Source organism: Megalobrama amblycephala, linkage group LG13 (genome assembly GCF_018812025.1).
Source record: "Megalobrama amblycephala isolate DHTTF-2021 linkage group LG13, ASM1881202v1, whole genome shotgun sequence".
NCBI classification, from domain to species: domain Eukaryota; kingdom Metazoa; phylum Chordata; class Actinopteri; order Cypriniformes; family Xenocyprididae; genus Megalobrama; species Megalobrama amblycephala.
Window position 1 is genome coordinate 19028570 of NC_063056.1, and position 20463 is coordinate 19049032.

The 20463-nt window shown below is 38.6% G+C and overlaps 1 protein-coding gene across 3 annotated transcripts in view; it reads right to left on the minus strand.

The window, feature by feature from the left end:
- LOC125242905 (carcinoembryonic antigen-related cell adhesion molecule 20-like) overlaps nucleotides 1-20463 on the minus strand; it is a 151332-nt gene that overhangs the window by 27015 nt on the left and 103854 nt on the right. Inside the window, exons 1-2 of one of the 3 annotated variants that reach the window (XM_048151996.1) lie at nucleotides 14881-15026; nucleotides 14434-14754 (exon numbers count right to left, since the gene is read on the minus strand). The exons of the other annotated variants lie outside the window; for them this stretch is intronic. Of the exons in view, the coding sequence (XP_048007953.1) occupies nucleotides 14434-14754; nucleotides 14881-14932 (373 nt within the window). The 5' untranslated portion in view covers nucleotides 14933-15026. Of the gene's footprint in view, nucleotides 1-14433; nucleotides 14755-14880; nucleotides 15027-20463 lie in introns of those variants that run through there. 3 annotated transcript variants of the gene reach the window in all.

Genomic DNA, 20463 nt, shown 5'->3' on the forward strand with positions numbered 1-20463 from the left:
AAGTTGTTCTGAATAAAAAAGTAAAAATCTTTCTTTTAGGCTCACACAGACATCAAGAATCAGCCTGTGAATCTCAATGACGGTGACAAGCAACATATTCTGATCAACAGATCAACTCTGAACATTAGAAAACAAGCTACTAAAAAGTCACATAAAAACAGAAAAAAATAGTGACAATAAAGGAAATTACTAAGACAGTTCAGCTCATAATTTATTCATGCAGCAATGCATGATGGGAACCATGGATGAATTTTGATTGGTGGCTCCCAGAATGCACTGCAACATGCTTTTTGATGGTCACCACTGTTGAGATTCACAGGCTGATTCTTGATGTCTGTGTCTCTAAATACATTACCTTTTTTTTTTTATCAGAACTTTTGAGAGATTTTTCAGATTATGTTGTGGTATAAAGCTGATCTTCTGCTGCAGAATCACAGTGCTGCTGTAATCAATAATGTAAATCTAACTCAGAGATTGGGCTCTAAATGAGTTCAGTGATTCTGATCAAATAATGATTATGTAAAAACAGAACACCACCTGATCATCTTTTCTGTTTGTTTGACTAGCTGTTACAACAGCCCAAACAAAATCTAACATTAAATAGTCAAGGGTCAAGAGCCCAACTAAAGCAAACCCTCATCTCCACGATGGTGGCTTAAAAATTGTGATTTTCTCCTTTGGTGATTCTGCTTGTTATCATCAGGTGTCTTCAATAATGATCAATCATCACTCAATTTATCACTTAATTATCTCATTAACTCTGACACTGCTTCAATGGTACTTTAACTCAGTAGTGCGCAAACACATGAACACTAGCAGTGTTATATAGCCTGGGCATACTATTAGATAAATCTTACCTATTTCATTTACATATGACTTACAAATATGAATCACATTAAGTTTATTAGTTTGTTTATGTAAAAACTATGTAATCCAAATGGATGGAAATTTTATATGTATTTCAATTACATAAAACTTATGTTTAGCCTGAAATATTTTTTTGAGTGTACTTTTAAATATTGAACTAAAACCGCCAGTAGGTGGTGGTAAGTCACTGTCTTAATGAGTGAGTCATCGAGTCATTTATTCATTCATTCAGTAGCGAAGCAAGTGGATGTATTTTTGAAAGGGTAATTGAATAATTGACTCTCATGGTTTTTACACAGCTACAGATTCATTCACAAAACATCGATATGAGTCTCAGTTTTGCTGTGGCTTTAGTTTGAACTAGAGATGCGCTGATTGCAATTTCCGATTTTTGGATAGTGTGATCTGCCGATACCTATTTTTGCCGATTCTGATTTTCTTTCTAAGAACTATAATTGACAGCATATACAAACAAAAATCTACCTTTCTTCAATGCAAAGTTTTATTTTCATAAAAAAAAGTAAAACTCAGTAATAAAATAATAACAAATAAAAAAAATTCCAAACAGCAAATAAATGCAATAAAATAGAGAGCTATGAAACTAAGTTTTTCAGGTTAAGTAGGTTTTTATTTAGATAAGAAATACAAAAGTAATTATAAATTAAAGTAATCAAATGTAAAATAACACATCCACGTTGGTTACTTTAATTTCTACATTTGTTATTGTAAATACTAAATACAGATTTATTTTTACCATTAAAGTTAAAAACGTATTCAGTCAAGAGCAGAAAGTGATTTTCTTTGTCTTTTGTTCTTTAAATAACATGACAGACAGCTGCAGGAATATTTGACTGCTGTCCCTTTAACCCTCTGGAGTCTGAGGCTGATTTGGGGCCTGGAGAAGTTTTGACATGCCCTGACATTTGTGCTTTTTTCAGTTGTTCATAAACATATTAATGACACAAGTGTCATTACACTGTATTCAGCACAAACTAGGCTACCATAATATGTGAGGAACATGTGTGTACATGTTTGTGTTTTTGAAGGAATAACGTTTATGCGTGGTTACTGAAAAAACAAAAAACTTAAGTCACTGATATAAGGCCAATAAAAGTATATTAAATATGTGTTCACAAGACTTTTGGGTATTGAAGGTTGTAGACTAGAGTTTTTGCTTCAAAATTATGTAAAAATTATGCTGACTACTCTTTCATTTATAACAATATACTGATTTAGTTTTTGTAAGACACTTTTTGCCAAGAAACACGGTATGCGAGGAGGCGTGAATCTCCATGAATAATGGCTCATTCTCACCTGTGAAGACAAAAGAATTGAATAGTAATGACCTGAAAAGACTTGCATATTAATGAGGCATTTCAGTCAGGTAGGCTGTGAAAAAAACCTTCTGTGATGTCTCAAGCTCATCATGGTATATGAAACATACAGAAAAATTTTATTACAATATAAAATAATGGTTTTATATTATACTTTAAAATATAATGTATTTCTGTGATGCAAAGAGTCTGAATATAGGCTTTTAGTTTAAAAGCATGCACATTTGGAGAAATATAGGATTCTCATATGTTTATGTCAATTTTCTATACAGAGGAGTTATTTTTTATTTAATATTCATTGTTATCTCTATGAGCGCTGGTGTTTGCAATTCATACTGCAGCCGGAGGGCGCTCTGTGCATTTTAGTCCACAAATTCACCTAAGAAGAAGACGATATTCCATGAATGGTGTTTACCAATTCATACTACAGCCGGAGGGCGCTAAAGAAACAAAAACTCACTTAAAACTTATCAATAGAAGAAAACAAACAGGAATTTACTGAATGTCTTCCAGAGATCGCTAACCATGGCTTTTTCATCCAGATAAACAATTTTCAAGGCAATAAATACACGATTGAGATGATGAATGCATGTGTTGTCTCTGAATTTGCCTGTGAATAGCGCTGGCTCCGTGGGCGTGGCCGCATTAGTGGGTAATGAGCTGAATCACGGACTTCTGACATGGCTCGCTTTTCATACAGATTACATAAACACAGAATGTTTGTTTTCGATTTGACTTGCACGATTTAAAACCTGACATTTCAACGTTTTGTTAGACATAAGTATGAATTTTTTGTGATTAGTATTCACTAAGTTACACTTCATTTTCTGAGAACTATCAGATTGGACTTCGTTCAGAGGGAGATGAGAGATCACGCATCATGTTAGTTTTCTTTATTTTACAAAAAGCACAACATTTTGTTTTTACTCTGAGTGTATACAAATAAAAGGAGATATTCTATAGTTTCAATTGATGTATTACTTATGTTTCTATGACAAAAAATGACAGTATTTTAAGTCTGTTTTGCTGCAATGTGAAAAAAACCCTGCAAAACGCGCCGGCGCGTTTTTAGACCTCAGAGTGTTAAGAGTTTATGAACGGACCCAATACTGTTACACAACATGCGTTCTCTTTCTTAGCTATTTAACGATCCAAAACTGACTGTGTTTATCTGAATAACTGCCAAGACGAGCATTTTGACATAATTTTGTATGTATTTGATCTTTTAAGCGCAGTAAGCCATTCATTTTGGTAATTGTGACTCTGTTTAACTTCTGTCTCTGTTTGAGACTAAGCGTGGCTCATTCGCTCCACTGATCAGTGGTGCGTGCCTTTACAGTCTATGGTGCGCGCGACCGCGCGCTTTTGGTGTGAGCGCGAAACCTGCTATAAATTTGTTTTTATAAGTTGGTCATTGTTAAACTTGATGGTCTTGAAAGTTTGTTAATATGCAAGGTGTACAACACTTGCATACAAAAGTAAAATAAATAAAAATAAATTAAAAAAAGCCTTGTGTCACCTATTGCTGCACACAAATGAGGTAAGCTTTGTGTTTTACATCATCTGACGCATGAACATGTTTACAACACAGCAAACTCAACAAAAAAAGGCAGCAAACTCAGGTTTGCTTTGGGTATGCTCATTCATTCATTCATTCATTTTCTTCCGCTTATCCGGGGCCAGGTCGCGGGGGCAGCAGTCTAAGCAGAGACGCCCAGACTTCCCTCTCCCCAGACACTTCCTCCAGCTCTTCCGGGGGAATTCCGAGGTGTTCCCAGGCCAGCCGAGAGACATAGTCCCTCCAGCGTGTCCTAGGTCTTCCCCGGGGCCTCCTCCCGGTGGGACATGCCCGGAACACCTCCCCAGGGAGGCGTCCAGGAGGCATCCGGAACAGATGCCCGAGCCACCTCAGCTGGCTCCTCTCGATGTGGAGCAGCGGCTCTACTCTGAGCTCCTCCTCAGTGACCGAGCTCCTCACCCTATCTCTAAGGGAGCGCCCAGCCACCCTACGGAGGAAGCTCATTTCGACTGCCTGTATCCGGGATCTCATTCTTTCGGTCATGACCCAAAGCTCATGACCATAGGTGAGAGTTGGAACGTAGATTGACCAGTAAATCGAGAGCTTCGCCTCACGGCTCAGCTCCTTCTTCACCACAACGGACCGGTACATCAACCGCATTACTGCAGAAGCTGCACCGATCTGCCTGTCAATCTCCCGTTCCCGTTCCCTCACTCGTGAACAAGACCCCAAGATACTTAAACTCCTCCACTTGAGCCAGGACTACTCCACCAACCTGAAGGGGGCAAGCCACCCTTTTCCAGCTGAGAACCATGGCCTCGGACTTGGAGGTGCTGATTCTCATCCCAGCCAGTTCACACTCGGCTGCAAACCGTCCCAGTGCGCGCTGAAGGTCCTGGTTTGATGGAGCCAACAGGACAACATCATCTGCAAAAAGCAGTGACGAAATCCTATGGTCCCCAAACCGGACTCCCTCCGGCCCCTGGCTGCGCCTAGAAATCCTGTCCATAAAAATAATGAACAGGACCGATGACAAAGGGCAGCCCTGCCAGAGTCCAATATGCACCGGGAACAGGTCTGACTTATTGCCGGCAATGCGAACCAAGCTCCTGCTCTGGTCGTACAGGGACCAGACAGCCCTTAGCAGGGGGCCCCGGACCCCATACTTCCAGAGCACCCCCCACAGAGTGCCACGAGGGACACGGTCGAATGCCTTCTTCAAATCCACAAAGCACATGTGGACTGGTTGGGCAAAATCCCATGAACACTCCAACACCCTGAAGAGGGTATAGAGCTGGTCCAGTGTTCAACAACCGGGACGAAAACCGCATTGTTCCTCCTGGATCCGATGTTCGACTATCGGCCGAATTCTCCTCTCCAGTACCCTGGCATAGACTTTTCCAGGGAGGCTGAGGAGTGTGATCCCCCTTGTAGTTGGAACACACCCTCCGATCCCCCTTTTTATAAAGAGGGATTACCACCCCAGTCTGCCAGTCCAGGGGCACTGTCCCCAACCGCCACGCGATGTTGCAGAGGCATGTCAACCAAGACAGCCCTGCAACATCCAGAGACTTAAGGTACTCAGGGTGGATCTCATCCACCCCCGGTGCCTTACTACCGAGAAGCTTCTGAACTACCTTGGTGACTTCAGCTTGGGTGATGGACGAATCCACCTCTGAGCCCTCAGCCTCTGCTTCCTCAGAGGAAGACGTGATGGTGGGGTTGAGGAGATCCTCGAAGTATTCCTTCCACCGTCCGACGATATCCCTAGTTGAGGTCAACAGCTGCCCACTTCCACTGTAAACTCTTCCACTTCAACTCCTCCCAGACCCGAGTTTTTACCTCCACAACTATCCGGCGCCTCAGCAAGGGGAACTATTTGGGTATACTGCAGCCTATATCTCTCTCTGTGTAACTAAAATTATGTTTATATATCATATTTTCTGGCTAGTTTAGTTTAGTTTTTTATAATATACCATACTTTAACCCAAACTGAATAATTAAAAACAAGTTTAAATGAGTAAATCTTCTATAAATATTTTTTAATATTTATTTTCTTTCCTGACATACTTCAATTCTTGTTAAAACACACTAGATATTGCTTATTCTGTGCATTTTGAGCACTTTTTGTGTGAAATCATATTTATTTTGTCCAGCAAAGGTGTACTTTTACTTTAATTGAGCGTTAGCAGCACAGCAAAAATAGACCCAGCACCGAAGCGATCGCGGCACTGCTGCTTCTGCTCCTGCAATGCACTGCCGTGCAGCCTCTGTGTGCGGTGTGAATGCTCTCATCTGTTAACATGGACACCGAAAAAAATATGTGCTGCTTACGCTCTGCTGACGCATGCGGTGTGAACCCGGTCTAAAGAGTCACATGCTCTCCAAACGCATAATGCGAACGGCCTGCACAGCGCCGATGCATCTCGAACAAGCCTTGGGAATGAATATGGCTGTAGGACTTGATCAAGTTAAAAACACACTGCTTTCATTTGCAGATGAAGTAGAAGGGAATGTTTTGTTTGGTGATGCTCTGTTATCTGGATTAGACGACATACGGGATCTGCTAGTGGTAATAAGTGCATCAGAGGATCTAGAAATTGATGACTAGCCTATGGAACACTTTACCAGCACTGAACGCAGAGTTCTTGTAGATGAGTAGTTATGTGACAGGCGTAATTTGCAGGTAGGACATGTGATGTCCCCACCACATTTTGCCAGGGTTGTCCCTACCATTTTTTTTTTTAAATCTCACTGTACGTATATATACCTAATGCAAATGAAACATATCCAGTTGACATTAATTTGTGTTAAAAAGAGGCGATCTGGTAGACTGGGTAAACCCAGCCTGATCTGCCAGCGATTTAATTTCACCCCGGAAACTCAGTCTGGAAACTTGTACATTCATTTCTACTGCTTCTGTTACACTTTTGCGGGAACCAATCACAGACTGGCTTATCCAACTTGCTCGCTATTGGTGGGTATAACACGATGATGATAGCAAGCAAGCAAGCAAGTTTTATTTATATAGCACTTTTCTAAACAAATTAATGCAATTCAAAGTGCTTGACAAGGAATACAAGGAAAAAGACAAGGATACAGCAATTAATAAAATTAAAAAACAATTAAAAAGTAAAATAGACCCATTAAGATACATAAAAAAATAAAATTATTAAAAATCAAAATATGAAAAATAAAATAAAACACAAAATATAAAAAGGTTCTATAAGATTTTACAGGAAGGCCAGACTAAAAAGATACGTTTTTAATTTAGATTTAAAGCTATTAATGTTTTCAGCACATCTTATGTTCTCTGGAAGGTAATTCCAGAGGTGAGGAGCATAACAGCTAAAAGCAGCATCACCAAATTTTTTAGTTCTACTATGAGGTACCTTTAGAAGAAAAGAATCAGAAGATCTAAGAGTCCTTCTCGGTTCATATACTGTAATCATATTTGAAAGATATCTGGAGCAATTCCATGCAATGCCTTATAAACTAATAAAAGATTTTTAAAATCAATACGAAAACTAACAGGTAACCAGTGTAATGACTTTAATACTGGTGTAATATGATCTCTCTTTTTGGCTTTTGTCAATATTCGAGCAGCAGTATTTTGGATTAATTGTAATTGGTTAATTGTGTTCTTTGGTAGACCAGTATGTAGGGCATTACAATAGTCAAGCCTGCTAGTTATAAATGCATGCATTAATTTTTCTGTATTACTCAGAGAGAGAAATGGTCTTACTTTAGCAATGTTCTTGAGATGATAAAATGCTGTTTTGGTAATATTACGTACATGCGCTTTAAAATTAAAATCAGAATCAAAGACAACTCCTAAGTTTTTTGCCACTAGGCTTGGGTTTAATCCGAGTACATTTAGTTTAGGGATCAATTTCTCTCTCTGCGCTTTTGATCCAATAATCAAAACTTCAGTTTTATCTTGGTTGATTTGTAAGAAGTTTTGCGACATCCAAACATTTATGTCTTTAATGCAATTTGCTAGTGAATCAATTTGCACTGGATCATCAGGAGACACAGCTACATATAACTGTGTGTCATCTGCGTAATAATGAAAAGAAATACCATGCCTCCTGATGAGGTGACCGAGAGGTAACATATATAGATTAAAAAGTAATGGTCCTAAAATTGATCCTTGAGGAACCCCACATGGTACTTTATAATATTCAGACAGGGTATTATTAATGGATACTACAAATGTTCTTTCACTAAGATATGATAAGAACCAATTTAAAACTGTTCCAGATAGACCAACATAGTCACTTAATCTATTTAAAAGAATCTGGTGATCTATTGTATCAAATGCAACACTCAAGTCAAGAAGCACCAGAACTGAAGGCCAATTTCTGTCAAGGTTTATGTTTATATCATTTACTACTTTAATAAGAGCGGTCTCTGTACTATGATATTTTCTAAAACCTGACTGAAACATCTCTAGTTTCGAATTGGCATTTAAGAATGTACTCAACTGATTAAAAACTATTTTCTCTAATATTTTACTTAAAAATGTAAGGTTTGAGATGGGTCTATAATTACTAGGAGTTAAAATATCTGAACTACCTTTTTTGTACACAGGTTTTACTAGGGCAGATTTAAGGTCAGAGGGGAAAATGCCAAGCTGCAGGGAGTGATTAACTATCTCAAGGATATCGATAGATATAGAATCAAAGATACTTTTAAAAAGAGAGGTAGGAATAGGATCAAAGGAACAAGTAGAGGGTCTCAGTTCTGTTACAACCTTTCTTAGTGTCTTAACATCAACCAAAGTAAAACTTTCCATTTTGATAGTATTCTCTACACTTGATAATGAAGGGAACATAATTGACCTATTGTCATGTATTGAACAGATTCCAGATCTAATGTTTATAATTTTATCTCTGAAGTAGCCAGCAAACTCTTCACATTTCCCGTTTGGTAACTCAGAGCTGTCGATTTTATGATTTATTAATGAATCTATTGTATTAAATAATAATCGGGGGTTATTAATGTTTGCATTTATAAGGTTTGCAAAATAAGCTTGCCGTGTTCTACGAATTTCTTTATTATATATAAATATATAATATATTTATTATATATAATATAATATATTTATTATATTTAATATAATGTATTTATATATTATATATAGTATATTTATTTATTTTATAAGACTGTCAATCCAATTCCTTTTAACCTCTCGATGATGCTGAATGACTTCGGCCGCATTTACACTGCAAGTCTTAATGCACAGATCCGATCTTTTGACCATATCCGATTTTTTTGGACGACGTGCTTACATTTCTTTTAAAAGTGACCTGTATCGGATGTGTCCTTTTTACACTGCACTTGGCGAAACGTACCAAAAATAGCCTATTTGACATCACAAATCAATTTCAATGGTACATTGAGCTTAATTTATCGACATGAATTCATATAGAAACCCTTTTAATGCAATAGTTACATCCCTGCATAAAAATAATACAAATTCTTCACGACAGTATACGTACGCAGCTCCGCTGGAAGCGTGTGAGTTGAAGAATACTCGGGTACGGGTAGATATTCACAGCTTCATGGGCTCGAATCCGTCATCCTATACTAGGTTTTTTTTTGTCATTAAAACAAATGCATTCATCAGTGATTGTATATCAAGGGCAGTTGCAAGTTTGTGTGCTTTTTATTTTGTGGTTTCAATGGAACGAATAGGGACTGAAGCGCGCGTCTGTGCACGAGCCGTCGTCACTGACACAACGAACACTCAGTGTGATTTGAAGAGCAACACATTTCAACGTCAGATCGCCTTTTATTTAACACAAACAAATGAAATTAATAATCTACCAGTCAACTAGAGATGTTCCGTTTGTTATAGGTATTGTCTGTACCGCGAAATGTTAAAAAAACCCTCACTTTTCAATGACGCAGGAGTCGGATTTACAGGGGAATATCCGATCTGTCCGCTTACACTGCAGGCGCAAACGCACGTATCCGATTCATATCTGATTTATAACCACATATGAATGAGGCCTGAAACCGATCTGTGAAAATCGGAATCCATGCGCTTTTTTCCTGCTTAAGGCCCTTTCACACAGGACGCGGCATGCGCTGCGCTCGCCGCTGGGTTCAGCGCAGCCCTTCAGATACAAAGCGATTTGCGCTGCGCTGGCCAGAGCACAGTAGGCGGAATTTTCCAAACATGTAGCGGGAGTTTTATACATAGTCACTTGATTGTTGTTCCACCTTTCGGTCAGCAGTAAAGTATATGTCCCGGGCCGTGCTAAGAAGTGAGCAATAGCAATAGCCCTGCTTGTAAGAAGAAAGAGAGCAGCTCTTGACAGTGTCTGTCATGTCTTCATGACACAGCTTTTCTCCCGATGTCAACATACGACCAGCAAACTTGTATAGCTCTGGAAATTCCAACACAGTAAATAGCTGTTCATCCATTTTGCTTTCCGATTGTTTGGATGCCCCGTTGCTATTGGTCGCGCGGGTAATCGTCACAGAGCGCAGCGGCAAAAGTTGAACTATTTTGAACTTTGACCGCGGCGTGCGCGCAAGCTGCGCTCCGCTGCGTCTGCGCTTTGGTCGACGCAGTCCTCGCGCGGCGCAAGCCATTGAAACAAATGGGTTTCATAGCGCAGCGCAGCGCATACCGCGTCCTGTGTGAAAGGGCCTTTACACGGTCGTCACTCATATCCGATCTGTGCCACATGGGAGGAAAAAATCGGAATTGGGTCACTTGAACTGTGCAGTGTAAATGGGGCCTTCTTTAGTTTAGCAAACAAATCGCTCGGGTGGGTGTAAATATCACTCACTTTCATGTTTTTTTTTTTTTGCACAACCTGCAAAAATCGCTCGATGCCATTGCTGCTTCTGCAAACCGCTGATCAATGCTACAAACCAATACAAACTAGGTGCATTCCATTCGACCGCAAGTGGACTGCGAAGTGGACTTCACAGGGTATTTCGCCATCTTAAGTGAGATTCATTCCGAAGGGAGCGAACATGTTCAGTTCAAAGGGCACTGTGAACAGCATAGGGAATAAGGGAACATCGATACATCACTTCACAGGAAGCAGAGAGGTAAAATCACCCAATTGGTGACACCTCTTGTTTGCAGTTAACTGTCATTGCGCACCGCGTCACTAGTCAGAACTACGATGGAGCAGAGAAGTTGAAAGAGTTTTTTAACGGCTCTCCGATGGAGGAATTTACATATGTGTTTTGAGAGTATTCATAAATGTTGTTATTCTTATACGAACGAAAGTATGAATGGTTATGGCGATGAGTGTATTTGCATATATTTTATTGTATGAATAGGCATGACAAAGTAAAAGTGCTGAAATGAGGCTGGCTCTGTCATTTTTTATTTTGCTTTATTTACCTCATAAGTGTTTACTCTGTGGCTGCACGTGGAAAAGAAAGCGCACAAGATGAGACCCAGACAGTGGATTAAGAATACATTTATACAGTTAACCAAAATGAGAATTCATTTTGGCATGAGAGGCTACAGCTTCAAATCTGTTAAGAGTCCATTTTAAATTTGAAAGTAAATTATAATATCTATTTATTTGTTATATCATAATCTGCGCGACACCGTCGTTGACTTTCTTTGATGATGTTTGTAGTGTGTTCCAAATGAGTGATTATTGTCAGCGAAGTCCACTTCAACGGATATACCATGCTCAGGGAGTAGGGAGCAGTGAACACTGCGTAGGGACCCTGTCAAATGGAACGCAGCTTAAACCTGTCTGGAGTTTTCATGTCGCTTTGCAAAGTAGCCTACGTCACCCGGAATCTGGCGCAGGGATGTGTTGATTTTGAAATCATGTGAGTGTTCGTTGCCGCTGTTATCAGTGACGGAACGTTCTATTTTGGTTCGTGCACAGGCTTCACACTGACGAGCGCGTGCGTCAATCTAATGCCGCTGCAGAGGGTCTATTCTTTCCGGTGAAAACACAAAACAAAATGCACACAAACGTGTCCCCGCTTTTGATATACAATCATTGCTGATCATTTGATTTTAATGAGGAGAATAAAACTTTATGAGGGTGGAACATGGCGTTCCATGACTAATGTCACCAACCACACGAAGATCGATTTGTCTTGTCTGTCTGCTCTCAACTTTAAACCATAGACTGTAAACCAGCTGTAAACCAATTAGCGTCAAGCACCACCCACTGCCTGTTGTGAAATGTCCTCTATAGAGTGCCTCAGGGATGACGCATTTTTGTAGGCAAAACCCGGAAGCGAGTTAGCATTTTAGGACTTCCGGTTCCAACGCCGTAAAGTCTATGGTTTTTTGAATGGGTTTTTGCTAAATCGCCTGAAATAAGGTCTGTGGTTAACAAAGCCTCTAAATACTTTCACGTTTTGATCTATGACATAAAACACACCAGTTATTACCCACTTGTGATTTTTTAAACTTTTACTGTGTCTTAAAATCGGCGGTTGCTAACAAATTGCTAAAAGGGACTACTTTCTTTGGCGGGGACTTTAGACGTCATTATTAAAAATGGGACATTTGGACAGAATTTCTCATGAAAAAGTGGATAAGTATTCGTAACAGCACAGATCATAATCAGCGAGCATGTTTATAAATAAAGTTGTTTTCTAAATAAAGTTTAAGGAAGCTTGGTGGTGCTGATGTTGATCCGCGACCATGGTGTGCTGTAGTCCGGGGTATATATATTTTTTTTTAATTAAAAGGATTTCTATATTTTATCCACTCAATAGTCTACAATATAATAGCCATATAAACGTAGCGTAATTATAATAATAAAACATAGTGGGATATTCAGTGATATTGGCTGTGCAATATCAACTTTTGTGAGACTGGAGCCAATGGAAATGCTTCTCCTTCGGTGCACGTCTTATTCCTCTGAGAACTTCAAAGCAGACCACTTGAGGTAAATTATCTGGAATGATTAGTATATTAAAGGCTCTCTAAGCGATTCTGAGTGGAGTAACTTCCTGTTGACGTTCAAAGTGTTGTCAAACAAAACAGAGGCTAGCTAGACCCTCCCTCCTTCTCCTCCTGGCCCTCCCCTCCGTGCTTCCTGAAACAGTCATGAACGCGCATTTAAAATGTAAGTAGCTTGCGTATTGACGCTGCTTGTCGGTTATTGGCTGGAGCATGTTTATTATGTTAAAGGTGCTAAAGAGGATGTTTTGTTTTATACATTTTTGCAATATTACTTCAAACTGTCTTTACTAACTGATAAAAGACTATTTATTAGGTGCACTGAAAGTAATAATATTAATATACATCATCTGTGCATGAGGTAGGGCCTTAAAAACATCAGCCAATCGTTTACGCGATCATCGCGTAAACGATTGGCCCTCTGGCTTGTCAGTCACTGCCATGACGTTCCGTGTGAGAGACACGCGGCTGCGCGCTCCAGTAACTTTATACACTCCACAGGTGCCGCATGCAATGTTTTTGTCAGGAGACAGGAATAACAAGTGCAGATCATGAGTTACCTGCGGTGAGTCCGACATAATGAATCCAAAAAACACGATCACAGCGAATAGCGATGGTAAGCACTCGTGTTCCAATCTACTCGTGCACGCGTTTTGGGAGGCGTTCCTTTGAAATGAGCCGTGAAGGAGGGGGGCTGTTCTTACGCATGCGCTCATTTAAAAAAACTCAGTAACAGTCTTTGGATTCTCAGTCAATGAAAAAATCCTCTCTATCACCTTTAAGTGGTCCAGGCTGCATCAGTTTGTTTTTGTTGCCGTTTTCGGAGCTTGTGGCGACTACAGAGACCGCGTTTTTTTACAGTGTGTTCAAGGGACAGGCAGCTAGCGGATAGTGAGGAGATGTTTGCTGTATGTGACAAAAAATGTTTTGGCCTAAAAACGCGTGAATTCACTTAGAGCACCTTTAATTGATTTACGATGCCTATGTGACAGTGTTATGTCTGTAGCATTAATGATCCATTCTGAGCTCATGGTTAGCATAAAGGTGCTTGCTGGTGATGCTGAGTGTTTTTTATGCGTTGTCATGTTATTCTTTATTTATTAACTGTTATGAGTTTATTTTGCACCGATTGCATGCTCGTTAAGATACCAGCAAGCTAATCCAGCACAAAATAGTGCATAAAAGGTCACCAAAATGAAGTATTTGAACCTCATAATTAAATACAAAAGGAGGAGAAAAACTGCAAAAAGGTCCTCTTTTTGAAAAAAAGAACCCCCCCTTTCAATAGGCTGGCTACGGACCTGCCGTGCGCCGCTAACTTCCGGGTTGGCCTACAAAAACGTGTCATTCCTGAGGTACTCTATTATGAAAAGAATCTTTGGGAATTTTTTTTGGAAATACATGATTCGTCAAATAGGTGTCATTCGTAAAAAAGCAGCATATTATTATTAAAAAGCCTTTTGAGAAAGCACATTTAATTATGAAAAATATATATTTAAACACAATAATAGTGTGTAAATGAGGATGTTGTGAAATATATTCAACAATAAATTTGTTTTAATGGAATTTTACAAAATAAATAAATGCATTATTGATTGATTGATTTAATAATTTAATTAATAATTAAATAAATAAATTATTTAATTATTTCAGAATAAACTGTTACATTAAATTGATGTTTTATTGAATTCATTATTTATTTAATTATTTCATTTTGAGTAATTTGGTCCTCCATACTTTTGACCTACATAGGACAATTTATGGTCAAACGCTGAACCAAGTTTTAGCAACACACTCACCGACTTGTAGTGAAGTTTCTACTGTAATTATCGCTCCAGCAGTAGGTGTTACACTCAGTTTATATATTCCAGAATCATTGTGTCTCAGGTTCCGCAGCTCCAGAGCGAGAGTGTTGCTGTCAAAAATGGCTCTGTCTTCATAATCGGAGTTTACTGTAGTTCTACCAGAAACTGCTGTAATTATAGGTGTTGTACCAAAAATCCATTGAGTTACAATAATCGATGTGGAGGGTGGGGGGTTATCCGGAGTGAACACCACAGTGTCTCCTTCTTCTTTATTAGGCGGCTCAGGGATCTGCAGATCTTGACCCAAATATTGTCCTACGGGGGAAAAACAATTTCACCAAAAGGCAGACTTACATGTTTCTGCATTTAAATATACAACAACCAGTCTCGTTATTTTAAACAGAAATTCAACACAGCATAATTTAATTTAAAACGTCTCACCAAAACACGACAATATCCACAGCGTCCAGTATAAACGATAAGAAACCATCATGATCGAGCTCTCAACTGTCACGAGCAGCAGCTCAAATCATCTGAACTATTTACATCACCTTTCAGTTAATGATAAACTGCAGTTCTATAAAGCAGAGAGTTCACTGCGCCACCTAGCGCTGGATATTAACGAGACATGTCTAGATTTGAATAGGAAATGATCACTCCAAATACTTAACCTTGTATAATTATATAGTATAAATATAGTATTACTGATTCAGTCTTTCTATATTGGGTTTGGTGAGGTTGTTTAGGGCGAGAATATAACAGAGCTTGTATTTCACTACAATAATGTAGCTACTCACATTTTTTATTATTAGGCTAGTTTGCGGTTTGATATTCAGATTTCTTTTGGCTATAAATACGCAGTGCGCTGTCATAGACATGCAAATAATACCGAATATCGTTCTCCATGATTTGTGAATTAAGGTGACGCTGTCCTTTGGGCCGAAATCAGGTTTTTTTTTCGTAGCGACTCTTAATTTTATAATGGCTATAGCTCCAAATGTTGGACACTTAGAGGAATGAAACTGGTGTCATCTTCACCAGCTTGATCTGTGAATTTTTTCACAGCAAAGCTCTTGTCCGTAAATCCCTTGGTAAGCCCGCCAGTAAGGAATGTGAAAGAAAGGCGTTCTTCATGTTTAACGTCTATTACCAATGAACACGCAGACTGCTGGAATAAAATAACATTGTTTTAGGTAGAGCTCGATTTGTGAAAACTTTCACAATAGCATTTTATCTCGTGGCCGTGTTTCTCTTTGCTCTGCCCCCCGTTTTTTGTATAATATGATATATATATATATATATATATATATATATATATATATATATATATGTATATATATGTATATATATATATATATATATATACACAATATGATATATATATATATATATATATATATATATATATATGACCTTGTACAGATAATGTACATCACTTTTCTGATCTGTGAAAACTTTCACAGTTCAGTTCGGGTCAGCTGACCCTTCCCTGGGTCACTAACATCACTTTTCTGATCTGTGAAAACTTTCACGGTTCAGTACGGGTCAGCTGACCAAAACTCAACTGTGAAAGTTTTCACAGATCAGAAAAGTTATGTTAGTGACCCAAGGAATGGTCAGCTGACCCATACTGAACTGTGAAAGTTTTCACAGATCAGAATAGCGATGTTAGTGACCCAGGGAAGGGTCAGCTGACCCTTACTGAATTATGAAAGTTTTCACAGATCAGAATAGTGATGTTAGTGACCCAGGGAATGGTCAGCTGACCCGTACTGAACTGTGAAAGTTTTCACAGATCAGAAAAGTGATGTTAGTGAACCAGGGAAGGGTCAGCTGACCCTTACTGAATTGTGAAAGTTTTCACAGATCAGAATAGTGATGTTAGTGACCCAGGGAAGGGTCAGCTGACCAAAACTCAACTGTGAAAGTTTTCACAGATCAGAAAAGTGATGTTAGTGACCCAGGGAATGGTCAGCTGACCCGTACTGAACTGTGAAAGTTTTCACAGATCAGAAAAGTGATGTTAGTGACCCAGGGAATGGTCAGCTGACCCGTACTGAACTGTGAAAGTTTTCACAGATCAGAAAAGTGATGTTAGTGACCCAGGGAAGGGTCAGCTGACCCTTACTGAATTGTGAAAGTTTTCACAGATCAGAATAGTGATGTTAGTGACCCAGGGAAGGGTCAGCTGACCAAAACTCAACTGTGAAAGTTTTCACAGATCAGAAAAGTGATGTTAGTGACCCAGGGAATGGTCAGCTGACCCGTACTGAACTGTGAAAGTTTTCACAGATCAGAAAAGTGATGTTAGTGACCCAGGGAATGGTCAGCTGACCCGTACTGAACTGTGAAAGTTTTCACAGATCAGAAAAGTGATGTACATTATCTGTACAAGGTCATTTATATATATATATATATATATATATATATATATATATATATATATATATATATATATATATATATATATATGTGTATATATATATATACATATATATATATCATATTATACAAAAAACGGGGGGCAGAGCAAAGAGAAACACAGCCACGAGATAAAATGCTATTGTGAAAGTTTTCACAAATCGAGCTCTACCTAAAACAATGTTATTTTATTCCAGCAGTCTGCGTGTTCATTGGTAATAGACGTTAAACATGAAGAACGCCTTTCTTTCACATTCCTTACTGGCGGGCTTACCAAGGGATTTACGGACAAGAGCTTTGCTGTGAAAAAATTCACAGATCAAGCTGGTGAAGATGACACCAGTTTCATTCCTCTAAGTGTCCAACATTTGGAGCTATAGCCATTATAAAATTAAGAGTCGCTACGAAAAAAAAACCTGATTTCGGCCCAAAGGACAGCGTCACCTTAATTCACAAATCATGGAGAACGATATTCGGTATTATTTGCATGTCTATGACAGCGCACTGCGTATTTATAGCCAAAAGAAATCTGAATATCAAACCGCAAACTATCTTTACTGCGGTGCTATACCTCGCTTTGGTATTATTTTCACAAGCAACTAATATTTGTTTATCGATCTCTTTATTGAATAATTATTTATAATTAATATATTTAGGAGTGTAAATAGTGTGATTTCAGAGACATTCGACAGGTAATTGAAGACAACATGATAACCGAGGAGTTTTTGTTAACCGACCAAAAGAGAGCACCCGCTAATTCAGTGGTAAGAAATGAATGTAATGTTATCCCAGTTAAGTCACATAATTGTTATAAAAAAAATGTAATGTCTGTGAATAAAATTAATATTTTAAAAAACCCATACTGTGTTGAAGTCATTGTTTGTTGCTTAAGAAACGTAAAATCTGCTAGAGGTACAGTACAGTGTCAGTGATACAATTCACGAAATCTTACATATTAATGCATAAATTCGATCTTATTTAATCCTCCATAAGTTTTATGTGCTCGGATTATTTATAATATATTTCTATTGATTAAATAAAAGTTAAAAACAAGACATGGTCTGTAGTATTGACTCATCGTATTGACATCTTCCGTGCCGCTTATACCATATGGGACGCGGAGTTAAAGTTTTAGCACTGTAACAGTTCAAATGAAAACACCACAGTTTAAAAATAAAATATGGAACCATTACATTGTGCTCTGCTAACATATTAAAGAACAGTCTTTAGTTTATCTTTACTTCTTTTCATGACTTGGCACTGCTCTCTTCCCTGCCTTCAAAAGAAACACTTATGTTTCAAAAATTGTTCAAATTGTGAATGAAATGCACAGAATGCATCCATGTCATTTCACGTGTAAATGACTAACATTAAAGGATTAGTCCACTTTTAAATAAACTTTTCCTGATAATTTACTCACCCCCATGTCATCCAAGATGTTCATGTCTTTCTTTCTTCAGTCGAAAAGAAATTAAAGTTTTTGATGAAAACATTCCAGGATTTTTCTCCTTATAGTAGACTTGAATGGGCACCAAACGGTTGAGGGTCAAAATTAGTTTCACTGCAGCTTCAAATTGTTCAAAACGATCCCAGATGAGAAATAAGGGTCTTATCTAGTGAAACCATCACTCATTTTCTGAAAAAAAAAATTAAAATTATTTAAGTTTTAACTTAAATGCTCATCTTGAACTAGCTCTCTTCTTCTTCTCTATTTGAATTCCAGCAGTGTAGAAACTGCTAAGTGTACTACTGCCCTCCACAGGCCAAAGTTTGAACTAATTGTTATATACTATTGAACTAGCATATTGCATATAAAAATGTTCAAACTTTGGCCTGTGGAGGGCAGTAATACGCTTAGCAGCGTCTACACTGCCGGAATTCTAATAGAGAAGAAGAAGAAGAAGAAGAGAGCTAGTTCAAGGTGAGCATTTGTGGTTAAAACTTATATAATTTTCATTTTTTTTCAGAAAATGAGCAATGGTTTCACTAGATAAGACCCTTATTTCTCATCTGGGATCGTTTTGAACAATTTGAAGCTGCAGTGAAACTAATTTTGACCCTCAACCGTTTGGTGCCCATTCAAGTCTACTATAAGGAGAAAAATCCTGGAATGTTTTCATCAAAAACTTTAATTTCTTTTCGACTGAAGAAAGAAAGACATGAACATCTTGGATGACATGGGGGTGAGTAAATTATCAGGAAAAGTTTATTTAAAAGTGAACTAATCCTTTAAGTTAGGCCTGACAATTTAACTGACTATCTAACTGACTCATGCATTAACAAGTAACGTGTCAACAGACAATTATTATTATTATTATTTTGGAACATTCTGTGCATATTGCCATTTGGTGCAATCTTGCTATGTGGTCACTGTCACAAAATAAACTGATACAAAATATGCAAATCACCATGACAGTGTTTACTGTTTGATAGCGCCCAGCGTATTTTACTTTTATTGTGTTTTATTAAACGTTGACTGAACATTCGATTGAAATCAACCACGACCAACGCGAGCAGAGCCTGACGGGGTAATTTATCTGAGAAAACCATACAAACATATTAAACATATTAAACCATCCATAAAGGTTACCTACCAGCTCTTTGTTTGGTGTGTGACTTCCCACACTAGTAAAAGTCCAAGTCCGCGACTACCGTTGTTTCTCTGATGCTGTGTTCACACCAGACGCGACTTGCGCGAATAAATCGCGCTATTCGCGCGTAGTTGGACGCTTGAACATTTTGAGTTTACTAGCTTCATTCGCGCGTGACATTCGCTTCATTCGCGCGTGAAAATCCCTTCACAACAGACGCGAATTCGCGTCATGGGAGGGGCTCTCCCGCTCCGTTATGTGTCCCAGACTCTCCCACTGCTTTCTGCACACTTCCTCTGAATAAACACAACTTGTCAGTGGGGAAATAATTGTAAATTACAGCGAATAAGCTCAATTGGTCGTCTTTAGTTGGCTTGTAGTCTTAATATGTATGTATATATATAGCTCAAATTGAGTAAAGACCGTTTTTTACAACTTATCAGATTGTCCGACCTCCTCACTCACTTTCTTTCAAACACGATCCTTTTTATTTCTGTTTCTATAAATGTATGAAGATGTATAGTGACGATGATTTTGTCCTCCATTGTTGTTTCGAATTTCTGCCTCAGCTCGCTACGTCACGTCACTACTAGAGCAAGCTCCTGATTGGTTAACGCGGCGCGGAAATTCGCCAAAGTTCAGATTTTTCAACTTGCGCGATTCGCGCGAATCGCGTCATTCGCGCCGCGTCATTCGCGCCGCTTCATTCGCGCGAATCGCGCCGCAGGATGTCATTTCGCGTCTTTGCATTGACTTAACATGTAAATCACTCGCGCTTACCGCTTCATTCGCGTCCGGTGTGAACGCACCATCGCTGCACTTCTTTAAATCGCGAACTTCAGTAGGGTCTATAAAATGATTGGCCGTAAAATGAACCAATCACAAGACATCTTATGGGGGGGCACGTGGGGTGGCCAATCGAACATTGATAATAATATTTTAGCTTTATTCTTATTTTGTCCAAAGGAACCTTTACACGAAAATGCGTATCAGTCGTACGAGTTTGTAATCT